Below are 25301 nucleotides of genomic sequence, written 5' to 3'. Positions count from 1 at the left end.
TGGTCACAGGAAAGCCCATGAACACTGCACAGAGGGGACCACTCTGGTCAGATGGCATGAGACAATCAGCATCCAGGCCCTGGTCTTGGCTGTGGGCAGATGTCAGCCACCTAACCAAAGCTAGAGGGCGTGCATCCCTTCTGCACCACACAGCTTTGGCTGAAGAGGTGGAGTTGAGGTAAAGGATGGACCAAGGGCCTGACTGATGCCCAGCTTGGGGGGTTTAAGCAGACCAAAGGCTGGGCCAATGCAGAGAGCACTCAGGAACCTCATCCTGGGCCTAGAGTGCTCCGTCCCATCTTGGCTGATGGACCCCCAACACTGACAAAGATCTGGTGCTCCAATTGCTCACCTAGGAGTCTCCCCCTTCCTCTCTCTCCCCAACCACACCTCCCAGGAGCGGTGAGAGGCTCCTGGTTCCAGCAGAACCAAGGTGGTCTGGCTTAAGGCTTCACTCAGGCTCAGCCTTACTCTCCGTCCTCGGACCTCCCACAAGATTGACGACAGCACAGCTTTGCTCAGACAAGATCAGACGTTTATGAAACAAGTGAATGTTCACAAACTGTGGGAGAAACACTTTCCCAGCAACAGAAAATCTCTATATAAAGTGCATTTAGCCTGTGACCATCTCTTCCCCTGCTGGCCCTTGGATCAGGATTTGGGGCAACGCTCTGCAAGAGCCCCCAGGGACACCTGGGCCAGGAGAGGGGAGGCACAAAGCCATCACGGAACTCCAGGCCACTGGATGCACCCTTTCCTCACCTCACTCTGCCCAGCTCCTGGAGTAGATCACTCTATTCCACTGGGAATGGGCCAGCATACCGGGGAGGATGAAGTAGGGGTATGTGGTCTGGCCAACGTATACCTTAGGGAAGAGAGCCATCATGATATAGGCAGGAGAGGGGGCTCATCCTGATATGTGAAGGTGCTGCTAAATGAATATGACCTGGCCCTAAGCCCTCTGGCCTCCTCCGTTTTTCAGACCAGCCCTCCAGGCTTGCTCTCGTCCCCTTCTGGCAACAGTCCCCAGTTCTCTTTCCTCCTGGCTGGGGCTTCGGGAAAGGTTTCAGACACACACCGTCACCGGTGCCCTGCTCCCCCACAGGATACGGGACAGTTCTAGGGAGGGTGACATACATACAACAGTTGGACTCTAGAGGCAGCTCTGTGGCTGAGCGAATCTCAGGAAGAAGCCTGTCAGTGTGCTGGGCAGCTAACGGGGATGGGCCTGAGCCCAGGGACTGGTCCCAGGACAGAGGACAGTGAGGGACAGGGCTGGGGCCCAGGGAGTTAACAGCTAGGAGGCTGGGAAAGGTCACAAGGAGGTAGAGGAGAAGGCCCAGAGGCCAGCTTAATGTTACATGTAAAGACAAAAATCCAGAGGAATTAGCCTCTCAGCAATGAGTGCGCACGCGTGCGTGCACACGCACACACGCACACACGCACACACACTCATACTTTGTGGCTCAAGTACAGGCCACAGGGTGAAAAGAAGACTTGCTGCAGCTGACCAGTCCTTCTTTCCATTATTTTTCTCAAGACAGGCCTTCGACAGTGGGAGGTTGAGGTGGGAGGCACAGGCCACTCCTGGAATGTGAGGACTTTGTTTCTCTGGGTCAAGCCTCCCGCCTGCTGCTTCTGGTGTTGGATTGGTTGCTGGGTGGGCTCTCTACTTAGACCTTAACCAACTGTGCCTGGCAGTCCCCACCCGAGTCCATCTGCCTGGGTCCTTGGCACCCAGCTCCCGGCAGGGCTAACATGGCAGCTTGGCAGCTGATCAGTCCTGGGTAGGCTGTGGAAGACTGCAGAGCAGACTAGAATGGCTCCCCTGGATGGGTGTCAGCTGGCCTCAATGGCAGCATCGTGGTTCCTGGAGTGTGGCCAGAGGAGCCAGGAAGCTGGCCTCCTCCTGGTGGAGGCCCGGGGTCTCCATGGTCAGCTCTGAGGCTGGCTCTCAGCTTCTAGAGAAGGAGCAGTGAGAGCTGGGATACTATTTCTAACCTTAGGTTGGGAGCCCAAGGTGGATGCACTTCCTAGGCTCCGTCTACAGTACCGGCCGTGCACACAGGTACTGGCGTACGTACTTCTGTATGATGGAAAGTTTACAGATCTGCCCACAGCCTTGTGCTCTGTCCTAGATGCCTGAGGAAGGGTCTGGAGGACCCAGTGACAGGGAATTTTTTAAGAAGAAAGAAACCAAGCCAGGGGACTGTGTCCAGGGTCAGGAGGAGCTCAGCAGGGCTCTGGCCGCCTCTAGAATCCCATGCTCTGGATAAGAGCCAGAAATGTTGCCCTCCTGCTCCTCAGTCTGATGTGAGGAGGGAGGAAGGATGGGCTGGGGGAGGGGCAGATGCTGGAGTCCCAGCTATGGCCCTACTCTTCTGTTTAGACAAGGCAGCTGGCTCGCAGGGACAGGTGGTGGCTGAAAATAACAGTCCTGACCTCTAACCTGGTGTCTGAAGGCTGAGGTGAAGCTGCTACAGGTACCTCTCCAGCCCAGGCAGTGTTCAGAATCACAAAAGTGTAAACAGATGCATGCACACGCAAATAGGCACACACTCCTTCCTCTGCACGCGCGCGCACACACACATGTTCGCTTGATCTGTCGATCAGCTTTTCTGCCGGTTGCTCTCTGCTGCCGTGGTGGCTGTTCGGGCACCCAGGCTTTGCTCACGGAGCCACAGCGCTGCAGCTGAAAGAGAAAAACAAGTGTTAAAAGGAACATTCAGGAGGCTGCTCAGTTGCCCAGGGACACAAGCTCCTCTGCCTGCTGCTCTGGGGATGCTCAGACTGAGAACTGGGATGAGGGAACCACACGGGCCACAGAGCCCAGGGACAGGGTTGTTGCTGGGATGCCACTGGGTGCCTGAGCACTTCCCCTCTGAGGAGGAGGAGGAGGAGGAAGAGGAGACGGAGGAGGAGAAGGCCATGTGAGGGTCCTATGAGGCCTTTGGGATACTGCTCAGATATGACAAGGGCAGTTTCTGGATAGAGGCAGAAGTGGCTGCTGCCAGAAATGGAGAGTCAGAAACAAATGGCTCGGAGAGAAAGCAGCTGGTGACAGTAATTTTGAAGACGAAGGCAATGGCTGTGTTTAGGAATTTCCACATAGAGGTAACAGAACCCTGGGACTGTGCTAGGCTGAGGGGAGAAGAGAGGAGACACAAGGACTAGGCTGATGGACAACCTCCTGGACTATGAAGCAAGAAACAGGCACTGACCTCTACAGCCCTGCAGTGTCACTGGGAACACTGCTACAGCCTCTCAGCTGGCTCGCTCCCGCCCCCATTTCCTCTGTGGGTCCCAGCCCAATGCCTGGTCCATCTTCCAAAAATGCCAGCTTTATCATTTCTCTCTCCTGTTCCAAAAGTCTTTAGCTCCCAGAGAGTAAACCAAGAAATCACCCGCCTGACATTTAAGACACTCCATGATCTGATCCACCTATAACCTTATGTTCTTTTGAAATAATGATAACAATATCTATCATCATTATCATCCTCCTCCTCCTCCTCATCATCATCATTGCTACCATTTCCTATGCAACACGTGTGTCTTATGTAACACTCCTGGCTGTGCACACTTCCTGGCTAAGAGAACCCTACTTTTGTTCAGTGGGTCATGGGCGTGGGCCTGGCAAAGACATGGATCATGGTTGGCCTACGTCAGTGAATCTCAAAGTTCAGTCCAGAACAGCATCATCAACTGCTGGGAACTTGTCAGAAATGCAAATTCTAAGGTCCCGCCCCAAACCTACTGAACCAGAAACTCCGTGGTGGAGCCCAGCAATCTGTGGCTTAACACATTCTCCAGAGGATTCCATTGCTCACTCAAGTTGAAAAGTCAATGGTCTAAACTAATCTGGACAAAAGCAGGATTGGGGTGACTTTTTTACTTAGTTCTGGCTCTTGAGACCAATGTGAAACGCCGGGGAGGGTATTCTGAGAAAGCTTCTATTTTCTTGGTAAAATGAAGAGAGGCATCCACACTATATCACATTTATATGTCTTATGCTCCCGTTTCTCACACACCTGTTGGCAACAATTTCATGCTGAATTTCAGGCTTACTGAGCAACCTTGATCTACACATTTAAGCTCTCTGTTCTTTGGTCTTCTCACCTAAAAGTCGGAATGTCAGCCTGGCAAGTTCCAGATTTGTAAAATGGGATGAACTTTGCTTAGTATCACAGGGCTAAGAGATAACTGAGAGAGCGGTATCTAAGGCTGCTGGTGCTCCTTAGAACAAGATAGCAAAAATCTGTCCACCAGCAAAGAGCCTGGTGGGGCAAAGAGCACAAACATCAAACACTTGCTGTCTCACCGCATTCAAGCCTGGGTGCTCAAACCAGCAGCCCTGCCCAGCCCTGAAGCAGAGGGGTTTGGGAATAAGAATCAATGGGCTCCATGGGGCCAACCACCCTGCGATCTCATGGTCCATAAGGAACAGCCTGAGATGATGACTCAAAGAGGACAATACTTACATTTCTCCAAGAAAGGCACAAAAGGCTCTTCCTGCTCTAGGGAAGGAGGAAGCAGGTTTGCTTTTAAAAAAAAAACAGCTTTCAGGAGGTTTCCAAGAAAGATGAATGCTAACAGGAAAGCACAGAACCAATGCCGTGAGAAAAGTGAGAATGGAGGAGTGGCTGTCAGAGGCACAGAAGAGGGGAGCTGGGGCACTAGTCCTTGGGCGGGGGGGGGGGGGGGGGGGGGGGGGGGGGGGGGCTGGGCTGGGCTGAGTGAGCCTCTCTTCTGAAGGCCAGTGCTGCCCTCCCCTGGCCTGCCTACAGAACGCAGCCTATGGGGTGATGGCAGAGGGCCCCGGAGCACCCTCAGACCCTGCCACAGGGCCAGTTCTCCCACAGCTTCACATCCGGGTCTCTGCTTTTTTTTTTTGGTTAGATTTGACTCACTTTTAAAAGTAGAAAGAGCCCCTCCTCCCCAATTTTCTCCCCTTAGCTGGCAAAGAAAGAGCTTTACTTTAAAATTTCCTTTTACATTTTAGATGGTATAGAAGTCAGAATGGTAGAATTTTTTATCTGAAATCCTAAAAAATCATGCAGCTCCCTCCCACCAACTTTTAATATAGTTTGCTGGGTTTCAGCCTTCAGTTAGAAGAGAAGTCGTTTTCCACACCTGCCCCCACCTCTCTCCCACCTTCCCTCTTGGAGCTGAACGTCAGTAGCTGCCACTCACTCTCAGACATCCCTGCTAGTCAGCCCCGCGGCGGGCAACTCCGCCACCCTGGCCCGCTTGCTGAGTTCTTCACCAGGCGGCTCCTCAGCTGCTTCCAGTTTGCGCTTGGGGGATGCTGGGCCACGGGGTAGTGGTTTGGGGCCTGTGGGGAAGCAGGTCAAAGTGTCACACAGGCTGTGTGTAGAGCCAAGATGACCTGAAACCATGTAGTGGTAGCTCTTTAGGGGCAGGAGCCTGTCACCAATGCAATGCAGCTCCTCAGGCCTAACCCCTGACCTTCCTTTCAGCAATGACCTCGCCTGGAAAGGTTCAAGGAGAGCACGACCAGGCCTGCTGGCAGCAGAGCCAGCTTTTGGGCCCCAAACCTCCGGGCTCCAGGCCTGATTTGGCCTGTCTGCTGTCCTTGCTCTGAAGGTGAGGAATTCCCTCTGCGACCCTGGATGTGCCTCCTGAAGCAGGAATGAGCAGTGCCCTGGCCCAGCCTTGCTGAGCAAACTAGAAAAGGCCCTGAAGTTCTTGCCAATCTCACCTCATGGATCTTCACCCCAGAGCCCAGGGAGGAAGATAAGAATGCGGCAAGTCTGTCTACTTCTCTCCTTTCCTGGCACCACTGGGCCATGCTGCCATCGCCGGCCGTCTAGCCTCCCTGTACTCGCTCCTGCCCGTACTGTCCCGCCACAGAGCAGGCAGAATGCGCTTTGTAAAACATAAATCAGATCACACCCCACCCTGCTGACCATCTGTCCGTGCCTTCTCAGGGTGTTGATGACAGAATCCGAATGCCCCTCATGGACACCAAGCCTACACAATGCTGCTCGTGCTACATCTCATCCTCCTCTCTCTCATTCCATCTCCTCACTGAGGACATGCCAGCCGCACTGGCCTCCCTACCTTTGTTTCTTGAATGGACTAAGCTTGTTCCTATCTTGTTCCTATTTCTTGCTTTTCCCTTTTCTGGGAATGCTCTTCTCTGTTTTTGGAAAAGCTGGCCCTGCTCACTACTTGATCCCTATTCAGAGATGTGCTCCCTGATTACTCCGCTCTAGGCTAACCCGCAGTAACCCCCCTGCCCCAGCCTCTCTCCTATCAGGTCACTCAGTTTCCTTTTCCCAGAAGCACTGATATCTGAGATGATCTGCATGGCCCTTTACTCTGTCTGCCCCAAGGGCACTAGAAGCTCCACTGGGGCACAGATTCGTTTTGGCTTTTGTCATCAGCCCTCAGGGATGGAGCTGGCGGTGGTCCTGAGTGCCCTCGGGATGGGCAAGGCCACAACAGGCCAGCTGCTACTCACCTGCACTGCTCATGCTCCCGGTCTGGCTCGAGCTGGGCTCTGCCACCGGGTTGCTGAGGTCTTCCATGCAGGACGGGACAGATGCCAGCAGACCTGGGAGAGGCAGGGGAGCCATCAAAATACACTCTCACAGGACTGCAGAGAGCTGCAGGGGTGAAAACAAGGTGGGGGGTTCTGGGCCATGACACTGAGGTTCCATCTCTCCCCTGACTACTCAGAGGCCTGATCCAGCCCAGCTGCAGTCAATGTAACAGCCTGGAAGACAGCACTCAGTCTCCCTGGACAAGTATTTGGAAATCCCTCCCTTGGCCTCCCTGCCTACAGGTGCTGCCCTTCCTTTCAGTGACCGGGGGGCTGGCAGCGGAGTAGGGGCTCCTTACAGAGTCCCCGGTAGCGAGACAGCTGCTGGTAAATCTGCTTCATTCGCTCAATGTTGAGCCGGCTGGTCTCGGCATGGTTGACGATGGGCCGTGGATAGTCCACACCGATGATGCACTTGGCTGCCTTCTGAATTGACTCTGGGGCATTCCAGGGCTCATAGATATATCGAGAGGGGAACCCCTTCAATTTGGGCAGGTATCTCCTGAAACACACACACCAGATAACCCATCAGAACACCAGACCCTCCGTCAAAGGGTCAAGGGTATCCCATCCTAGGAGGCCACAGTGGCCAGTGGCCAGAGAGCTGGTCTACATCTTCACCTGATGTAGTCGCCACTGGGGTCCGTGCGGCGGCCGAAGCCCACAGGGCAGTAGCAGTGGAAGAACTGCTGGAAGAAGGCGCTGCAGGACAGCCACATCCAGCTGCCCGCGTTCACACTGAAGTCTGCGTCCAGGAGCAGCTCGTCAAACACCTAGATGGGCGGGTGGGACTTCAGCCGACCTGAGTACCAATTTCCATGGTTCACCCCAAGCCACCACATGCCCCGTGGAGAAGAGCCAAAGCCCTTCTGCTGGACAGCCCCATCTAGGCCCTCTGCGCCTGCAAGGAGGACTTGGAGGGGATATCCTGGCCCAGGGATCCCACCCATCCCCCAGCCCAGAGGGGGCTGCCCTTGGCCGGGCCCCACGGAAAGGCACTCACCCGGACCCCGCTCTCCCAGCTGACCCAGAGGTCCCCGCGGGTGAGGAAGCAGGCCACGGCGTGCCGGGCCAGGTGGTGGATCCAGCCCTCCTGCCTCAGTTGGGTCATGATGGCGTCAATCCAAGGGAAGCCTGTCTTGCCCTCGGCCCACTTGGCCAGGGCCTCAGGGTTGCGGTCCCAGGGGATCTGGATGCAGATGGGGTTCCCCTCCATGCGGTCAAACCTGGGGTTGTTGGTGGCTGCCGTGTAGAAAAACTCTCGCCACAGGAGTTGCCCAAACAGGGAGAGGGGGGGTGAGCTGTTCCGCTTCACCTGGGTGGGAGGAGCCGGGGACATAAATGCTTGCCCAGCTCTCATCACATGTCCCCAGACCTCTCCCACAAAGGAATTTGGAGCTACCATGAACCTGGTTGCTCCAAACTCCCTAGACATGTGAGGGACTATCCCCTCCCAAGCATGTTAACCAGCGGGCCTCGAGTTTGACATGCTTGTGATGCACACAGTGTGCCCACAGGCTTAACCCAGGCCCGGCTGTGCTCTGCTCTGAGCAATGAGAATGGCTGCGTAGAGGTGGGCAGTGGAAAAGGATATCACTGCCAAACTCCACACTGGGAACCAAACTCCCCAAACTGGCTCGTAATCCTCATCCTCAGGGGCCCCTGTGTGGCTCTGCTTTCTAGAATGTCAAAGGGACTTTCTCATCACCACGTATAAAAGCTGCTCAGTCTAGATTTTGGTTACATAAGTTATATATAATAGCCTGGATCTGAGGCAATGAGGAAATTAGATCAGACCTCCAAGCAAATCATGATTTTCATAAAATCAGAAGATTACCCACTAAACCATCAAAGCCACCCTGTGCCACAGAATCCTGCTATTGGCCAGGACGGGGCAATGTGAAGCAACGCAGATGCTGAACAGTTGTGGTGCTGCCCACTCTCTGTCTGTGGGCACTACTGCAGGATCTGCCTACGGTCTGTATGGCACAACCTGCATGCAGCCCTCCAGGCCATCTCATCACTGACGGGCAGCAGCCACTCCTGAACTTCCCCTGTTGATGCTCTGGACACAAGCCCAAGAGGGCCACTGTGCTCTTCAGCTGAGGATGGACTCAAGCCTCGCCCTCCTGCCTACCCCTGCCCCCTGCTCGCCCCCGTCCACCTGCTGCCAGCAGATCTGCCACCTCTACGGACACACTGAGGCTGGCTTTCTGCCTGTCCTGTTCTGGCTGGTAGCCTGATTTTATGTGGATCAGCAGTTTGGGTTGTGCTCGGCTCCGCAGGTTCTTTTTTATTTATTTATTTATTTATTTATTATTTATTTATTTTTTTTATATATATATATTTTATTGATTTTCTTGCAGACAGGAAGGGAGCAGGATAGAGAGTTAGAAACATTGATGAGAGACAAACATCAATCAGCTGCCTCCTGCACACCCTCCACTGGGGATGTGCCCACAACCAAGGTACATGCGCCTGACCGGAATCGAACCTGGGACCCTACAGTCCGCAGGCTGACGCTCTATCCACTGAGCCAAACTGATCAGGGCGGCTCCGCAGGTTATTGAATGCGGATTCTTCCCTACCTTCTCTGACACAATGCTCACGTAAGCACCTCCAGGATCCACAACCCAGTCCCCACCCCCAGGACCAGAGGCAAGGCCCCTTTCTAGGGTGACTGAATGGCCTGGAAGGCCCTGGTCCAAGCGGCTGCAGCTTGGAGTGGACGGCTGCCCTGACTGAGTGCTCACCTTTTTGTACAGGTCCCACAGGCGGTAGTAGAAGAGGCGGCAGGAGAGGCAGCCAAAGCGCAGGTAGGGGCTGAGGCCTGTGGGGCTGGCCAGCAGGGAGTTGGCGTTCATTCGGGGTCTCTCATAGTTGGCAACCCAGGCCTGCATCGAAAGAGAAGGAGAAGAAAGGAAAGGCCTGATGTTACAGAGGGAAAAATTGAGGCACTAGGTGGTTAAGGTCACAGCACAGAAAGCCAGGAGCCAGGACTTGAACACTGCACACATTTCACCCCTTCATGATAGAATTTTCGATGGGACCACCATTAGGCCAACCAATGAGGCCCAAGTTCTCGTCCTGACTCCGCTATTTAACTTGTGGGATGATGGTGAACAAGTTTCATTCCTCAGCTACCTATCTATTAAATGAGAACACATTTCCCACCTCCTGAGGATTAAATAAGATGACAGACATGAAAGAATTCTGTAGGCACAGAATGGTCTGTGATTAGAAGAAAGGAAAAGAGGCTTCCACTTTATAGAAAAAAATATCCCACTCATGTCATAGGGCTGCTGAGGTTGTGGCTGCATTGCGGCTACCCAGGGACCAAGTCTCTAAAGGAGCTGCAGGGAGCAGGAAACGAGGAGCTGACTGCTCTGTCATGAGCACCCTGGTGCCAAGGTGGTGGGGGCCAGGTGCCAACGTTAAGGAGTGCCTCTGGGACCTTGGCCCCTCTCCTTCCCCTTGCCAATTCTCACTGCACTGGGAGGTGCGCCTTTGTTCTCTGTGTCCAAGCAAATAGAAATCCATGCCTTGAAGAGGACGCAGCAAGAGGTGGGGGACACATACACAAAAAATAATCTCATGGACTTTCCTGATCCAATACCCTCTTAGGAAGGAGAACATGTCCACAGATGAAAAAAAGCAACCTAACAAACGTTTTAGAATCACACAGAACAAGATCTTACTCTACCACTTACTATGTGACCTTAGGCAAGTTTCATAATCTCTCTAAGCCTTAATTTCCTAATCTACAAAATAGAGAGCTGAATACCTACCTCATAGGGCTGTTGAAAGATTAAAGGAGATAATGCAAGCAGGTACTTAACCCAGATGTGCTCAGCCTGGTGCCCAGCAGGTGGTACGCACCCACTTAATGGCAGCTGCTGTTATTGCTGTCCTTGCTATGGCCAGCAGAAAGACTTTTTATTTTTCAACCACTTTGAGCTAAGAGGCACCAAGAGACATGAACCTACCCCATACTCCCCACTGCATGGGTGCCAGCATCTGAAGCTCTGGGTCTCAGAAATGGGGATCATACCTTCCGTTCCAAGTGCTTGTCCAGGCGGGCCAGAGCTTCTGTCTCTCCTCCTTGCCAAACAGCTGGGCCAAGTCCTTCGGTGGGGAACCCTACGAGGGGAGGAGCAGGTCACAGGCGTGGAGGTCAGCCTTGCCAGTGTTAGCTCAGCAGGTCTTGGCACATTGGTCTGCTCTTTGAGCTTTGCAAGAACTGAACTGTGGGTTCTTGACGCTACTGGGGCTGAGGTATTTCTTAATGTTCCAGTGCTTTCTAGGTCATCCTGGTTCTCTTCCCACTGTGACTTTTCCTCTCCTCTCCCTTGCCTTCCCTTCCCAGCTACCCTTCCTCCCAGGCAGATGAGATAATCCTGGACTACTCGCCCTTTCAGGTTCACTGACAACAACTGCAGTATTCAGGTGAGAAAGCTAACTTTGTTCAGATAAAAAAAAAGGGGGGCGGGGGGTTGGGGAGGAAGAGGAAAGGGAGAAAGGGTATTGTGGTCAGTAACGGAGAGACTGGGAGAGCCTCCCCTTCAACAGAAGCAATCTCAGCGATCTCGGTATTGAAGGCCCACTGATGCCAGCACCAGACTGTGCCTCCATCATTTGAGAGGGAAAAGTACAAAATACAGAAGCATGAACTAGAACATTAGATTATTTATGAGTGGGAGGAAAAAAAAGAAAAAAAAAAAGATTACTTATGAGTACTAACAGAAAAAATACCAGAAGGACATATTCCAAAAGTAACAGTGGTTATCTCTGAGTGATGGGAAATAGTGATTGATATCCCCATTTTCATTTCTCTGTATTTTCTAAATTGTCTATAATACCATGCATTACTTTGACAAAGAAAGAAAACACCAATAGGTATTTTACAAAAAAGGAGGTGCTGGCCTACGAGGCAGAAGCACGCACCCAGCTCCTCCAGGGAGGGCACGCCGTAGGTTTCGTCATGGTTCTCCTGGATCTCGGCCGGGCAGCTCTCCATCTGATGTCTGGTCACGGAGGCCACAGGTTTCCTGGGCAGCTCCATGCGGCTGATGATGGCCTGAAAGCGCTTGTAGGTAAGTGGTGGCTTCTGTCCGTTCAGCTCGATGATCCTGGGAATCCCAAAGCACACCTAGCGTCACTCACAGGCCTTTCATTTCAGGTCCCTTCCCCCCATAAGAGCTCAGCCCTGGCTGGTTTGGCTCAGTGGATAGAGTGTCGGCCTGTGGACTGAAAGGTCCCGGGTTCGACTCCAGTCAAGGGCACATGCCCGGGTTGCGGGCTCCATCCCCAGTAGGGGGTGTGCAGGAGGCAGCAGATCAATGATTCTCTCTCATCATTGATGTTTCTCTCTCTCTCTCCCTCTCCGTCTCTGAAATCAATAAAAATATATTTTTTAAAAAAAGAATTAGAGCCCAGGCTTCAAAGGCTTGGAGGGTGCCTTTCCTTATCTGCTCATAGCTAGCCCTAAGTAGGAAGGAGAGGCACGGGCAGCTACGCCTCCATGTTACCGAGAGGGAAATGAGGCCCAGGGAGCTGGAGCAGGTGCCTCAGGTAATGGAGCAAGGCAGGGCCACGCTGGGACTCAATCCCCGGTTCCCTGGTTGACTCAGTCCCCACTAGCCTTCGGGATACTCGGTCTGGCGGTCCCAGCCAGGGGAATCCCCGTGGACCTTCTCTCTCTCTCTCTCCGCAGAGTAAGCCTTTGATAAGGGCTGCAAATGTGTTCCTTTGTGGGACAATCATTTCCTTGTTGGCCCGAATTTTCTAGAACAAAGAGGTGCAGAACAGCCTCCCCTCCCTAAACTGGAGACTGGGGCTGGGGTTATTAATAGCACAACTAATACTTAAAGGGTATTTTGCAGTTTACAGAGTATTTTTTCACGAACAAGAGAAACATAGCTGTACTCAGGTAATAAGAAAAGATATAGGAGAGTGGAGAATTGGGGCTGTTTATATAAAGATGAATTGGGATGGGTTAGAGCCAGATTCCCGGGGCTACTGTTGGCCAAGAAGCAGCTTACGCAAACCGCCTGGCTGGGTGAGTTCATTTCTCAGTCCGGCTCTCTCTCCTCCTCTAGTGGAGATATGAGGCTGGCTGCAGGCCCTGCAGTACCTCCCCACTCCTCCACACGTGGCAGGAGGAGGAGTTCCACACCCTGAGAGCTCAGCTCACGTGCAGAGCTGTGTGACCCACCTCCTGGCAGCTACCCACTGGGCTGGGGAGAGAGAGGTGGGGAGAAGCAGTGGCTGCCGGCTTGGCAGCAACAGCAACAGCAGCAGCAGGAGGGTGCCAACTCTGCCAGGGCAGGGGAGGAATCTCTGAAAGCACAGAGGCCTGTCCCCAGGGAAGGAGGCCACTCCAGTTACCAGCTCCCTGCAGGGATCTCTAAATGCCTGACCTGGAAAACCAGATAGTCGGGGGGGCCCAGGGAACTTGTACTGGGTACAGAAACTGGACCTCTAAGAACAGAGATCCTATGGGGGGGTAACATTTAGGGTCCACTGAGGTCAGAGGGCAGCCTTTGAGGAGCAGGACTGGAGTGGGAGTATGAGGAGTGGATGGGACTGGAGCATATTAGGAGCAGGTCTGTGAAGACCTTCAGTGGGGATCCTCACCGCTCCATCTCTTGGGCCTAAAGAGCCTCTTTGCATTCAAGTCAGGTAAAGCTCTTTGGGACCTGTTCTACGAACCTCACTCTGGTCCATTTTCCGCCAGCTTCTAGAAAACTCCATACGTCATGTGTTAGGTGGCTCTATTGCTACACTGCCCTGAGTTCTGCTCAGCAAGGGCATAAATCACCAACTCCCACAATTGGTAACCTGCTCCTGGGCCTATCTCTTACCTGTCCAGGTCATAGAGGGTATGAGAGTTCTCAGTCACCACCTCCACACCAGCCTCCTTGGCCATCTTCATGATGGCAGCATCCCGCTCTTTCCCAAAGGGCTCAGAGTCATATTCAAAGGTCAAGCGGGTCACCCCCCATTCCTGTGGAGAGAGAATCTGTTACACGAAACACTGTGTGGGGAGGAGGGGGAAGCTGGGTGCTGGGTGCTGGGTGCTCAGCTCCGTCCTGGGAAGGAACAAAGCAAGTCTGGAGACCTGTCAGAAGGGGCTGCAGAACACACTAGGGACAGTGACTTGAACTGGAAAGTACCACCTGAGGTTCACAAGGTGTGAGGACAGGCCTTTGAGGCGAGGCTAAGGGCACAGCACCATCGGAGCCTGAGGCTAGTGGTCTCTGCGGACAGGAGAGGTGGGTAGCCCTGTGCACTTGCTGTGTCCTGGCGGTAGGAGAATGCAGCAGGAGGCTAGAAATGCACTGCTTTCAGGGGAGCCCTGCCCCAGCAAGAGGCACTGACTCACTGGTGGAGACAGTGGAGGACGGGATTGCCTCCTCCCTCCTGCTCGGCAGGCCTTTCCCAGAGCTCCTCCCAGCCCTGCAAACTTCTGGCCTAGTTTTCTTGGCAGACCTGTACTATGTGTAGTGTCCTAATGGTTTCCACAGCAACACTCCTTAGGCCAGCAGCAAACAGAGCTAATAAACTCCAGCTCTCAGAGTCCGGAAGGAGGAACAAGCCTTAGTCCAGAGGTCACAGAAATCAAACCAGACAGGCCACGTGTTAAAAAAGAAGGGAATTCTTTTCTAAGTATTTACTTTTTTTCTGATAGAAATTTCTAGATTTTCTAGCAATGTTGAAAGAAAGCTGGCCCTATGAAAGGTTGTACAGATAGCCCACAGAGCATGCAACTAGCAAAAAGAAAACCATATTCTAACCAAAGTCTCTGGTCATGGTGTATTAAAACTGTCAACCCCTTGGGGCAAATGTCCTGCCATGCAGAGGCCGGCCTGGTCCTGACTCGGTCCTGCCTGGGGTGTGGGTCCCGAGCAGGGCTGGTTATCCTTGTCCAAGGATAACAGCACTAAACATCTATGAAGCCCTTACTATGAGCCAAGGACCAGGCTTAGCAGTTCATACAGATTACATTGTTAAATACTCATTACCTTGTGGATAACATTAAAGTCCTATTAGATGACACCTTCTCCAAGAAGCCTTCCTTGACTTTCTCCTTCAATACGATTCTGCACCTTGCCCTTTTCCATCACAGCGTTTATTAGATGGCAGTGAGGCTGCCCATTACCTGTCTGTTTACCCCATTAGAGTGTGAATTCTCAGAGCAAAAACCATGCTGTCTCATTCATCATTACACTAGTGCCTAGTATGGGGCATAGTACATAGTAGAAGCTCAATCAATATACTTTGAATGACTGATCTGTGTCTCTGGGCTGTACTAGGTTGGCCTTGGCGGTGCTGGGAGAGAGGGGGGCAATGCAGAGAGAGAGATGAGCGGCAAATGTTTAACGGTGTCGATGTTAAGAACACAACTTAGAGTCACAGAGCCTGGGCTCGAATGCTAGACCACCACTTCCTAGCTTCATGACCGTGAAGTTATAGTTTCCTCAGGGAAACTATAGGAGGGATTGCCTCTTAGGGCTGCTGTGGAAAATAAGGGAATTAACGTATGGAAAGCACTTAGTAAAACAGTGCCTGACTCATAGTCAGCCCTGAAGGAAAGGTGGCTATTACCAGCACCGCGTGCTTTATATATGCACATTTGTGGGGAGGTGCAGGGAGGTGAAGTGAATGATGAAGTGTTTACTGAGCTGCCAAACCTTTCCTCCTGTCTTGTCCCCCAGAAAGAATAGGGAAGGAAGTTGGGTGGAGGGGGGCCTAAAAACAATGTGGGTGCTGAGGATGAGAGGACCCTAGAGCCCTCTGTCATGAGTACTTTTGCCTCTGTTTGGACTTTAAAATGAGCTTTATAGCCCTGACCGGTTTGGCTCCGTGGATAGTGTCGGCCTGCGGACTGAAGGGTCCCAGGTTCGATTCCGGTCAGGGGCATGTGTCTTGGTTGCGGGCACATCCCCGGTGGGGGGTGTGCAGGAGGCGGCTGATCCATGTTTCCCTCTCATGGATGTTTCTAACTCTCTATCCCTCTCCCTTCCTCTCTGTAAAAAAATCAATTAAAAAAAATAAATAAATAAAATGAGCTTTATAAAGGGACTGGGGGAGAGGGGGAGGTGGGCTGGCTACTGATACAGCAAACAGGCCTGTGTGGTGCCCACATGAAGATGTGATCAGCCACTTACCCCAGGGGAAGCAGGGAAGCTCCCCCAGAAAGGCTGACTCTGTTCTCTATTAGCAGAGCAAAGAAAGACAGGAAACGCTCCCTGCTGAACAGGAAACCTCGCCCTCAGACTCCTGGCGTGGGAAGAGCCCTAATAAATCTTGCAGACTTGAGCCAAGGAAACATCCAGGGAAGCATCGGGGGTGGAATAACTTGCCACATCCCCATGTCTGGACTGAGCTGGGAACTTTCCAGCAAGACACTGGTTACAGTGAATTTTTTCCTTAACACAGTTTCATTCTGTCGGCAAGCTGACCAGCCCTGACTGTTTCCATTTCCTTGGTCACAATATCATCTCATTTAGTTTGGGGGAAACCCGGGGAGCGGACTCTCACTGTCTTCTCTCAGACTCTGCACACTTACCTTGAACAGCCTTGGGAACACGTCCGCTGGCTGTCCCCGGACTACGAACAGGCGGGAGTTCAGTTTCCTTAAACTTGTGTCCAAATCTTCCAGAGACTGAAGTAGGAACCTGCAGAGCCCACAGAGGCCTTGTTAGTGGTAACATCATAAGGAGTCGCTCTTTTCTCCTAACCAAGCAGGGAGACGCTGGCCCACTGTTTATGCCAAACAAGTAGCATCATTGGTACCAGGACCCAGAGGCCTAGGGCCTAGGTCAGCAGCGATATGGTCGGAGATCAATGAGATTCTGGTTTTGCCACTTCCAAGCCGCATGACTTTAGGCAGTTACTTAACCTCTTTAGCTCGTTTTCTAACCTGCAGTGTGCAGTTGATGTTAGTGCCTATCTAACATCAACTATAGAATTGCTAAGAAATGAAAATCAACTAATGCATGAAAACATATAGGACAGTGCCTGGCATAAAGAAAACCTGGGTTAAATGTGAGCTGCTTCTGCTCTTGTTTCTCTGTGATCAGAAATAAGTCACTTCTTTCCTCTCAGCCTCAGGCCCTGTGTGTAAATATACACTCATCACAGGGCTATGAGAATCAAAAGGGAGAACAGATGAGAAAACCATCAGAAAAACAAGTGCAATAGTGTGGTAGGGAAGGCTGAGGTCCTATTAGCAGAGTCGCATTAGCTCTGAAAAATCCTACCTACCCGGGTCCAACAGCTGCCCTGCCTTCTGAGATCATGCTTTGGGCTGCGTGCATGTCTACTGCCACAGCCCCACAGCCTGGGTGGGGTCCCCACTTCCCAGGGTTTTGTTTGGCAGGTGGTTCACTCTCCAGGGCTCTAGCCACCAGGTTCTCATCCAGAGGGAGAAGGCCTTAGAAGGCACCTCGCATGCTTTCGGGGATGGAGATTGGGTTGGGGTAGGGAACTCCAGGTACTCAAGTGACCTAGCCTGAGATCTGGATCATCAAGGGAAAGGGCAAGAAAATTATCATTTGTTCATGCTTTCAGTGGTTTCAAGAATGTTTTATTATTTACTTTTATTAAAAATGTATTTTTTATTGTTAATCCTCGCCCGGGGATATTTTTTTCATTGATTGATTTTTTTTCTTTTTTTTTTTTTTTAGGGAGAGTGGAAGAGAGGGAAAGACAGAGTGAAACATCAATGAGAGAGAAACACATCACTGGTTGCCTCCTGCATGTGCCCAGACCAGGGTCTGAGCTGGGGAGGAGCCTGCACAAGGTACATGCCCTTGACTGGAATGGAATGTAACCTGGGACCCTTTGGCCCACAGACCAAACCAGCTAGAGCTAAAGTTCTTTTATATGACCACAAAAATTTACTAGCTGTACAGCTAGGCAGAATCACCTTTCTGAGAAATTCCATCAGTACATTTTATAATATGTGTTTCACTTTTAAATAAAATGAAATTAACATTTTAAACAGACAGCTATGCATATAGTTCAAAGTTCAAGGCACAAAAGGGTACAAAGTAAAAAGTTCCTCCCCCTGAGTCCCTAGGAATTTAATTTCCCTCCCCAAAGGTGACCCATGTTATCAATGTTGTTATATGACTGCTTTGCGTTGTCAGTGTGTTTTCTTTTTAATTCCCTCAACACATTTTGAAGGGAAATATCCTCACTTTAAAGATGAAGAAAATGAGACACAGAGAGGGTAATTACTAGTAATTTGCTTAAGATCACAATTATTAAGTGACGAAGCTGGGATTGGAGACTACCAAACTGTTTGCTTCTCTGTCCGCCATTTCTAAGGCTTCTTAGTGGCACAAACACTGCTCCAGGAGCTGAGATTCTGCAGGCCCTCATGTGTTTGGAGTCCCTCTCTCTGACAAACACAAACTTGACTACGGGCATTCTACTGACATTCTGATCTTCCTCGGGAACTAAGCCCTGACAGGTCAGACTCCTGCTGTCTACCCCTCAGCATCTCCCACCCATCTCTGACAACAAGGGGAATCGCCAGATTTTATTTTGAGCACAGCAAAGCCCTGTGCCTCTGGGCCAGCACATCACATGCCCTAACTACAAACACGGAGACTGCTCCCAGGCTGCCAACTAGAACCCGCCCCTGCTGCTGCCTCTGATGTCAGCAAGCAACACTCCCACAGGGGGAATGCCACAGGCCCACATTCCCGCAGGAGCTGAGTCCAAAGCATCAGACAGAGAGCGCGCAGAGACGCTCCAAGGCAGTGATGGCGAACCTATGACACGCGTGTCAGAGGTGACACGCGAACTCATTTTTTTGGTTGATTTTTCTTTGTTAAATGGCATTTAAATATATAAAATAAATATCAAAAATATAAGTCTTTGTTTTACTATGGTTGCAAAGATCAAAAAATTTCTATATGTGACACGGCACCAGAGTTAAGTTAGGGTTTTTCAAAATGCTGACACACCGAGCTCAAAAGGTTCGCCATCACTGCTCCAAGGGGTTGCGATGGGAGACTGGCTGAATGGTGTGTATGCAAACCAAAAGCTCTGCCTCTGTGAATTTCTGTTTTTGAAAAGCTGACACCCTCAGAAAGGAAAGCTGAGACGAGTGACGCACTTGCATTGGCCTCCTCCCAAACCTCACCACTCCTCTCAGGAGGAAAATAAGAAAGCCATGTACACAGCCTCATGCCACCTGAAACCTGGGCCCTGCCACACAGAAAGCCGAGAGATAACTGGTGACGAATTACACAATTACACAACCCCAGGACAGACTGTCCTCCATCTGGCTCCCAGGAATGTCCTTGCCATGCGCGTTGGGGGCCTCTTCCTTCACAGTGCACCAGGTCGCATAGGACTGCCACTTGAAGCTGTAAATAAGGCTGACATGCACAGTTGAAAGCTATCTTCTAGTGCCTTCTATAGAACTTTATTTCTAAACTTCATGTACTAAAAGAAGAGATTCCTTGCAATATCTCTTAAGTATAGATAACCCCATGAAAATCCTTTTCATCTTTGACAAGAGATATCTATAGCTGAGGCAAGGAGCTGAAGGCCCAACTCTGCCAATAATGATAATAATAGCAACAATGAACATTTAAGGAGCATTTACAATAAATGAAGCACTATTCTACTTGTTTTACATACACTGCCTCATTTTACAGATGAGGAAACAGGCACCAAAGAGATTAAGTAATTTGCCCAACTCACACCTAAATAAATGGCCAGAAGTCAAACCCAGGCAGTGTGTGTCAGCATCTAGCTTCTTAACCACCAGGCCCCGCTGCCTCTTGCCAGGACTCACTGCCTGAGCACTGATGCTACGCTGCCCAGGACCTTTGCTCCCAGACCCTTGCTCCTCTGAGGATCAACATCGTGACCTACCCAGAAGCTTGGTGAAATGCAGACTCTCAAAAGCTCCATCCCAGACCTCCAGGATCAGATTCTGCACTGTAGCAAGATCCCTGGTAAATCCTTTGCACGTGAGAGTCTCAGAAGCACTGCTCCAGAAAACAGAACCTTACTCCTGGCTCTGTTTATAAGTTGACTTTCTTCTCTTTGAGATCCTGGTTTCTGCCTCTGCTGTGGCATTCTAGAAATATTATTACTTCCAACTCCCTCTCACCAAGCCCTGCAGGGCTCCTCCAGGAAGGGAGGCTCAGGATGGCCCCCCCAGGAGGCAACAGGCCTCTAGGAGCCCCGGCCTTCAGGCAGCCAGAGAAAGAGAAGCCACAGCTATAGCACCCCCTTCGAGCTTGCCAAGTGACAGCTTTGCATAACACCAAAGGAGCCCCTAGCAGTGCTGCTGCTGGACAAATGCTCATTGGGGCAGGTGTGCGCACAGAAGCTTGGGCCTTTAGTGCTCCCCTAGAGCCCTTCTCTCCACCTGGCCAGTTTCTCTTTATTTCAATGAGGGGGTGCTCTAAAGAAAACTGGCCTGGGCTGTGGAGATGGCAGTGCTTGGGCTGGTAGCTCACCCTTGGCAGCTCCGAGCTGAGCTCACATGGCCAAAATTCAGGGCACACGGTCCTGTGTGAGCAGTTAAAGCTCACCCTTCAGATCAGACAACATGTGCAACTGAATTACGTTACATAAATGCTCTGGGGCCAGGGGCAGACAGCGCTGGAGAAAACCAAATTGGCATTTCCAAAAATACAGAGAGGCCCCTGTAATTCATGACTCCATGGGGCTAGCCCTTTAGATAAGACAGGCAGATATTTAAGGAAGGCCTTCCTAGAGACGGCAGATTCTGTGCTGAGGAGTATTTTATTTGTTAATAGGAGGAGAGAGAATGATAGTGAATTCTTTTTTTGGTCCAGGTCATCCTTGATCAAGTTTCTCTGCTTTCAAGCCAAGGTTATCTAACTACGATGATATCATAGGCTCACTCAGCCTGGACACAGAGAACATTAATAGACACTAATTTCTCCTAAGTAAGAGAGGGTATTAACCCCATAGAAAGGATAACACAAACTCACAACCCATATCACGGATTCATCCCTAAGTATCACTCAGGTAAAAATACATTTATTCTTTCCTAATTTCAAAGAGAAAGATGAAGATGAATCTTTTCATCTCTTTTGGGCGAATGAAAACATTTCCTCAGCAGCAGAACCTTAAAGTGACATGCTCAGTACCAGTGCAAATGGCTCAGAGAAAAACAAATTTTCCCAGCCACGGACTATGGCTCCCACTCCCCTGCTTGCTGACTGAATTCTAGGGAGGAACCACCCACGTCGCTGACAGCCCAGCAGCATTAGGCCCAGTGCTGGGAAGAGAGACACATTGTTCTCACTGGCATTCTCGGGAATTTGCAGTTTACATCATTTATTAATTCTGAGCCATGTGGGCTGACACTTTATTTCTATCAACTCCCTCTATCCCAGAAGCTCCTGAATGCAGGTGCAGCACGGAGCCACGGAGAAAACGACTTAAATAAAAAGCGAGGTGAACTGTTGCCAGCACCTATCTAAGTTGCAATAGGAATAGAAGGTATCTACAAGGGCCTATTCTGAGTACCGATTTTTAAGTCTAGAAGCTGCTCACATCCCATCTTTTTTTCCCTTTCTTTTGTTCTCACTGCAGTACCTCCTTCCAGATGCATGGCAAAGGGCTGCCATGGTTGGGTGATTCAATTGGTCTGAGCATCATCCTGGACACCAAACTGTTTTGGGTTCAATCCCCGGTAGGGGCACGTAAAGGGAGCAACTAACAGATGTTTCTTTCCCCTCTCTCTCTGTCTCTTTCCCCTTTCATCTCTCTCTAAAATCAATAAACATACCCTCAGGTGAGGATTAAAAAATAAAAAGGCTATAAAGGACTTAGCCAACTAGCGCTCCACAAAAGAAAGTCCTGAGACACATACAGCTACAATTAGCTCATAAACTTCCCACTACCACCAAGGCAAGGAGTATGCTGGTCCTTTCCCTATACTAATAAATATACATATTTCTTGATTGCTTGTCTCGGTCTTCTTTGACTCTTAGAAAGTGCCATTCATGGTTATCTTAATCCGATTCATTTGCCCCAACATGCTGTGAGGGAGGCAGTGTAGAAGGTGCCGGAGGACAATAGAGATCACAGATTGTGCCCACCCCCGCCTAGCAGATGGTCCAGGGCCCACCCTTCCTACGGAGGCTCCTCAGAGGCAGCAGCTGAAGCATCTGCAGAGCTAGGACGTCACGCTGCAGCACAATTCTCCCAGACCACTCCCAGATCCAGAAACAGCCACCGGAAGAGTCACACACTGCAGCTATGCAGAGGTACTGCTGGCTCCATCACTCCCCCAACCCGCAACCATGTGCACAAAGCAGTCTGCAGCTCTGCCCTCCATCTCATTGTGGGAGCAGAGTGTGGTTAGGTGGGGGTAGTAGGAGTATTTCCAGGCCCAGGAGCAGTTACCAGTTCGACTTGTTTGGTATTATTTCACCTGTTTCTTCTGAATGCCCAAACTAAAGCCTTCCTGCCAATGCACTGAGACATTTACCAAGCTGTCAGGCGCAGGTCTGTGGTTCTCTAGTCCAGTGCTTCTCAGGCCTTGCCCCACAGGAGAGCCTTAAAAACCCTAGTGCCCAGGCCATCACCTAGAACCGTGGTCGGCAAACTGCGGCTCGTGAGCCACATGCGGCTCTTTGGCCCCTTCAGTGTGGCTCTTCCTAAGCCTTAGGAGTACCCTAATTAAGCTAATAGCAATGTACCTACCTATATAGTTTAAGTTTAAAAAAATTTGGCTCTCAAAAGAAATTTCAATTGCTGTACTGTTGATATTTGGCTCTGTTGACTAATGAGTTTGCCGACCACTGACTTAGAACAGTTAAGTTGGAACTGGGGGAAGAAGGAGCCAGGCATCTTTTAAGGATCTTCCAGTGATTCCCATGTGCAGCAAGACTGAGAACCACTGCACTAGTTCATCCCCTATTTTTACTTATTTCATGACATTTAGTCCTACTAAATTACGGTTGTTTACTTGTCTCCCTCCATTAAAATGTCGGCTCCGGACTCTGGACACCACAATGCTTGTTCCCTGCTGTGTCCTAGTAGCATCTAGAGCAGTGTCTGGTGCTCATTAACTGCTCAAATAACATCTGCATTGCTGCTCAGCCTCTGACTTCAGACTGGACTCGGGCATCAGCTGCTATACCCTTTTCTCTTTTCAGTGGCTGGAAAGCACAACCACAAAAGGGTGACCCACAAAAATCCATAAATACCTTATTCCTAGCAAATCTGAATTTAATTAACAAGTTTTTATTGTTGACTTTTTAAAAAAAAAAAAAGTACTTTTATGGGTTTCAGAGAGGAAGAGAGAGGGAGATAGAAACACCAATGCCGAGAGAGAATCATTGATTGGTTGACTGGTTGCCTCCTGCACCCAGGCATGTGTCCTTGACCAGAATTGAACCCAGGACCCTTCAGTTCACAGGCTAACGCTCTATCCACACAGCTAGGGGCTGTTGCTGATTTTTAACCTCCACTACCACAAAGGAGCAGGCAGTCCTATGCAATGTCCCCCACAACCCAATAGAAGAAACTGCTTTGTGACAATGTAACAAGCAGGTAGCCTTACTCTGTTGACTCTGCTCTGGCTGGCACACTGCCACAAGAAGGCAGGCAAAGTCTGAGGCTTGGTTTAATGGCCATGGTAGGGATGGCCATTTGAGGATGTTTGTCAAACCCAAGCTCCTATCTATGGAAACTGGAGCAGAGGCAGAGCAATAGAGCAGGTGAAAATGGTGTGGGCGGGCTCTCCACGGGACTAATTTTAGTCATTCCCTCTACATAAATGGGAGGAGGGGGCATTTCATAGACCCACCGCGAGGAGCACTCACTCCCTTGGAAGGGCACACACCCTGGGAGGAAAGAATGGTGTGCTGAGAGCCACTGTATCCTGGGAATAACCCTGCCTATCAGTGCACCAGGGCCACCAGCAAACATCCCCCCGAACAACGCAAACAAACCAGATGACTTTAAAGAGAGACTGGTACACGGTGTCTCAGCACTCCTTGGTTTTCAACACTGGTTACAGGGAAAATACATCTACCTCACTTACTCCTTTCCCATGATTCTGTGGAGTCATCAAAGAGGGCCTTTGATATCAGCTTTGCTGCTGCCTAATCTTAGCAATCAGTTGTTAAATAGCTAATCCATAGTGGCTTAACTGTCCTTGAAAATCAATCTAATAAGGAGAGGCAGGAGAAAGTGATACTTTGTTTGGTTCCTTTTTTTTTTTTTAATCCTCACCCAAGGATATTTTTTTCCATTAATTTCTAGAGAGAGTGCAAGGAAGGAGGGGGGAAGCAGGGGAGGAAAGAGGGGAGGGGAGGGAGGGAGGGAGAGGGACAGAGAGAGAGAAACATCGATGTGTCACACATCAATTGCTTGCCCCCTCTGCACGTGCCCCTACCTGGGCTGGAGAACCTGCAACTGAAGTTCATTTGTGCCCTTGACCAGGAATCGAACCTGAGACCCTTTGGTCAGAGGGCCGAAGGTCTAACTACTGAGCAACCGGCCAGGACTGGTTCCTTTTTTTCCCTTTTCTCTTCTTCTAGCAACCTCCTACTGCTCTCAAGCTCAGGACACACTGTGCCTCTAACTGAGCATGCCCTTGAGTTGTTTATAATAAAGGGGAGACGGCACTGGCCCTATTTAATGCTAAGCCAGAGTCTCTAGACCAGTGGTTCTCAACCTTGGCTGCACCATGACAAAGAAACAGAATTTCCGGAGGAGGAGGCCCAGAAATCAGGATTTTAAAAAGATTCCCAGGTGATTCTAATGTGCAGCCAAGGTTGAGAACCACTGCTCTAGACACCTTCAGCGGCAGGACAGTCTTGGGGGAAGGAAGCCAGGATGGTTAAAGGACAGATTCAAACAATCCAGAGGCTTGGAAATGACCGCCAGGAGTCCAGCAATGGGCTCTCTACTGGAAGAATGCAATCGTCTTTGTGCCATAGATTCAGAGACCCGACCCAGCCCTCACCCCGTAATTCATATCTCCTTTCCTCCCCTCCCTGGGCACGAAGAGCCCCGTGCCCCTCACTGGCTACAGTGCCTTGGGCAGGCAACTCCGTGTCTCTGGGGCTTAAGGTCTCATCTGCACAACGGGGATCATGACCCCTGCCCCGCAGGAATGTCTGCGGCCCAGAGAGGATGACACAGTGCGGAAGCACTTGTCGGAGGTCCAGCCCTGGGCCGCCCGGGCCATCGGTGCGATGACCAACTGCTTCCCGGTCCCGGGTTCTTCTCTGGAGACCGGCTCCACCTCCCGGCCCCACCTCCCCCAGGTGGCGTCTCCCGGCCGGCCGTGGGAACTGGCGGGCAGAACCTCTCCCTCCTGGGGAGCCCCAGAGGCTAGGCTGCGTCCCTCCGAGCCCGCGACCCCACCCCGGGCCCCCTCACCTCCATCTATTGATCCCGACCGAGGAGGAGGCCGCGAACCAAGGGTCGAGGATGTAAACGCAGCGCACACAGCGCGCCCCGCGCACTGCCGCCAGCAGCGCCGGGTTGTCGTGAAGCCGAAGCCCCTTGCGGAACCAATGCACTGAGGAGGCGCCATCTGTGCCGGCCGCCGGCGCTGGGGCCGCCGCTGCTGCCGTCACCGCATTCGCCGCCATCGCCGCCCTGACTGCACCGGCCACTGCCTCTCCGCCCAGGTCAGAGCTATGGGCCACGCCCCCACCCGCCCAGTGACCTATGACGCCGCCGCTCCTCTCTGTGTCCCCGCCCC

The 25301-nt window shown here is 51.2% G+C and overlaps 1 protein-coding gene across 1 annotated transcript; it reads right to left on the bottom strand.

The window, feature by feature from the left end:
- Nucleotides 1–513: 513 nt before the first annotated feature.
- Nucleotides 514–25219, bottom strand: CRY2 (cryptochrome circadian regulator 2). Its single transcript, XM_081099550.1, has 12 exons — nt 24974–25219; nt 16137–16245; nt 13429–13571; nt 11510–11694; nt 10617–10705; nt 9319–9459; nt 7569–7880; nt 7187–7338; nt 6865–7067; nt 6485–6577; nt 5191–5332; nt 514–2692 (listed from the first exon to the last, which is right to left on the bottom strand). The coding sequence occupies exons 1-11, from the start codon at nt 25186–25188 to the stop codon at nt 5193–5195; spliced, it is 1782 nt and encodes a 593-aa protein (XP_080955676.1). The 5' UTR covers nt 25189–25219; the 3' UTR covers nt 514–2692; nt 5191–5192.
- Between the last annotated feature and the right edge of the window lie 82 nt (nt 25220–25301).

The sequence above is a fragment of the Myotis nattereri genome (genome assembly GCF_964212035.1).
Source record: "Myotis nattereri genome assembly, chromosome: 9".
Lineage (NCBI taxonomy): Eukaryota > Metazoa > Chordata > Mammalia > Chiroptera > Vespertilionidae > Myotis > Myotis nattereri.
The sequence above is the reverse complement of the archived record's forward strand: the minus strand, read 5'-3'. Positions and strand labels throughout refer to the sequence as shown.

Bases quoted from the DNA above. Each gene is read 5' to 3' on its own strand.
- CRY2 (XM_081099550.1), bottom strand. From the start codon at position 25,188: ATGGCGGCGAATGCGGTGACGGCAGCAGCGGCGGCCCCAGCGCCGGCG. The intron at 11,695-13,428 runs GTAAGAGATAGG...TGGGATTCCCAG, and splicing joins ACCCTCTATGACCTGGACAG to GATCATCGAGCTGAACGGAC. The intron at 7,881-9,318 runs GTGAGCACTCAG...CCTCCCACCCAG, and splicing joins TGTGGGACCTGTACAAAAAG to GTGAAGCGGAACAGCTCACC.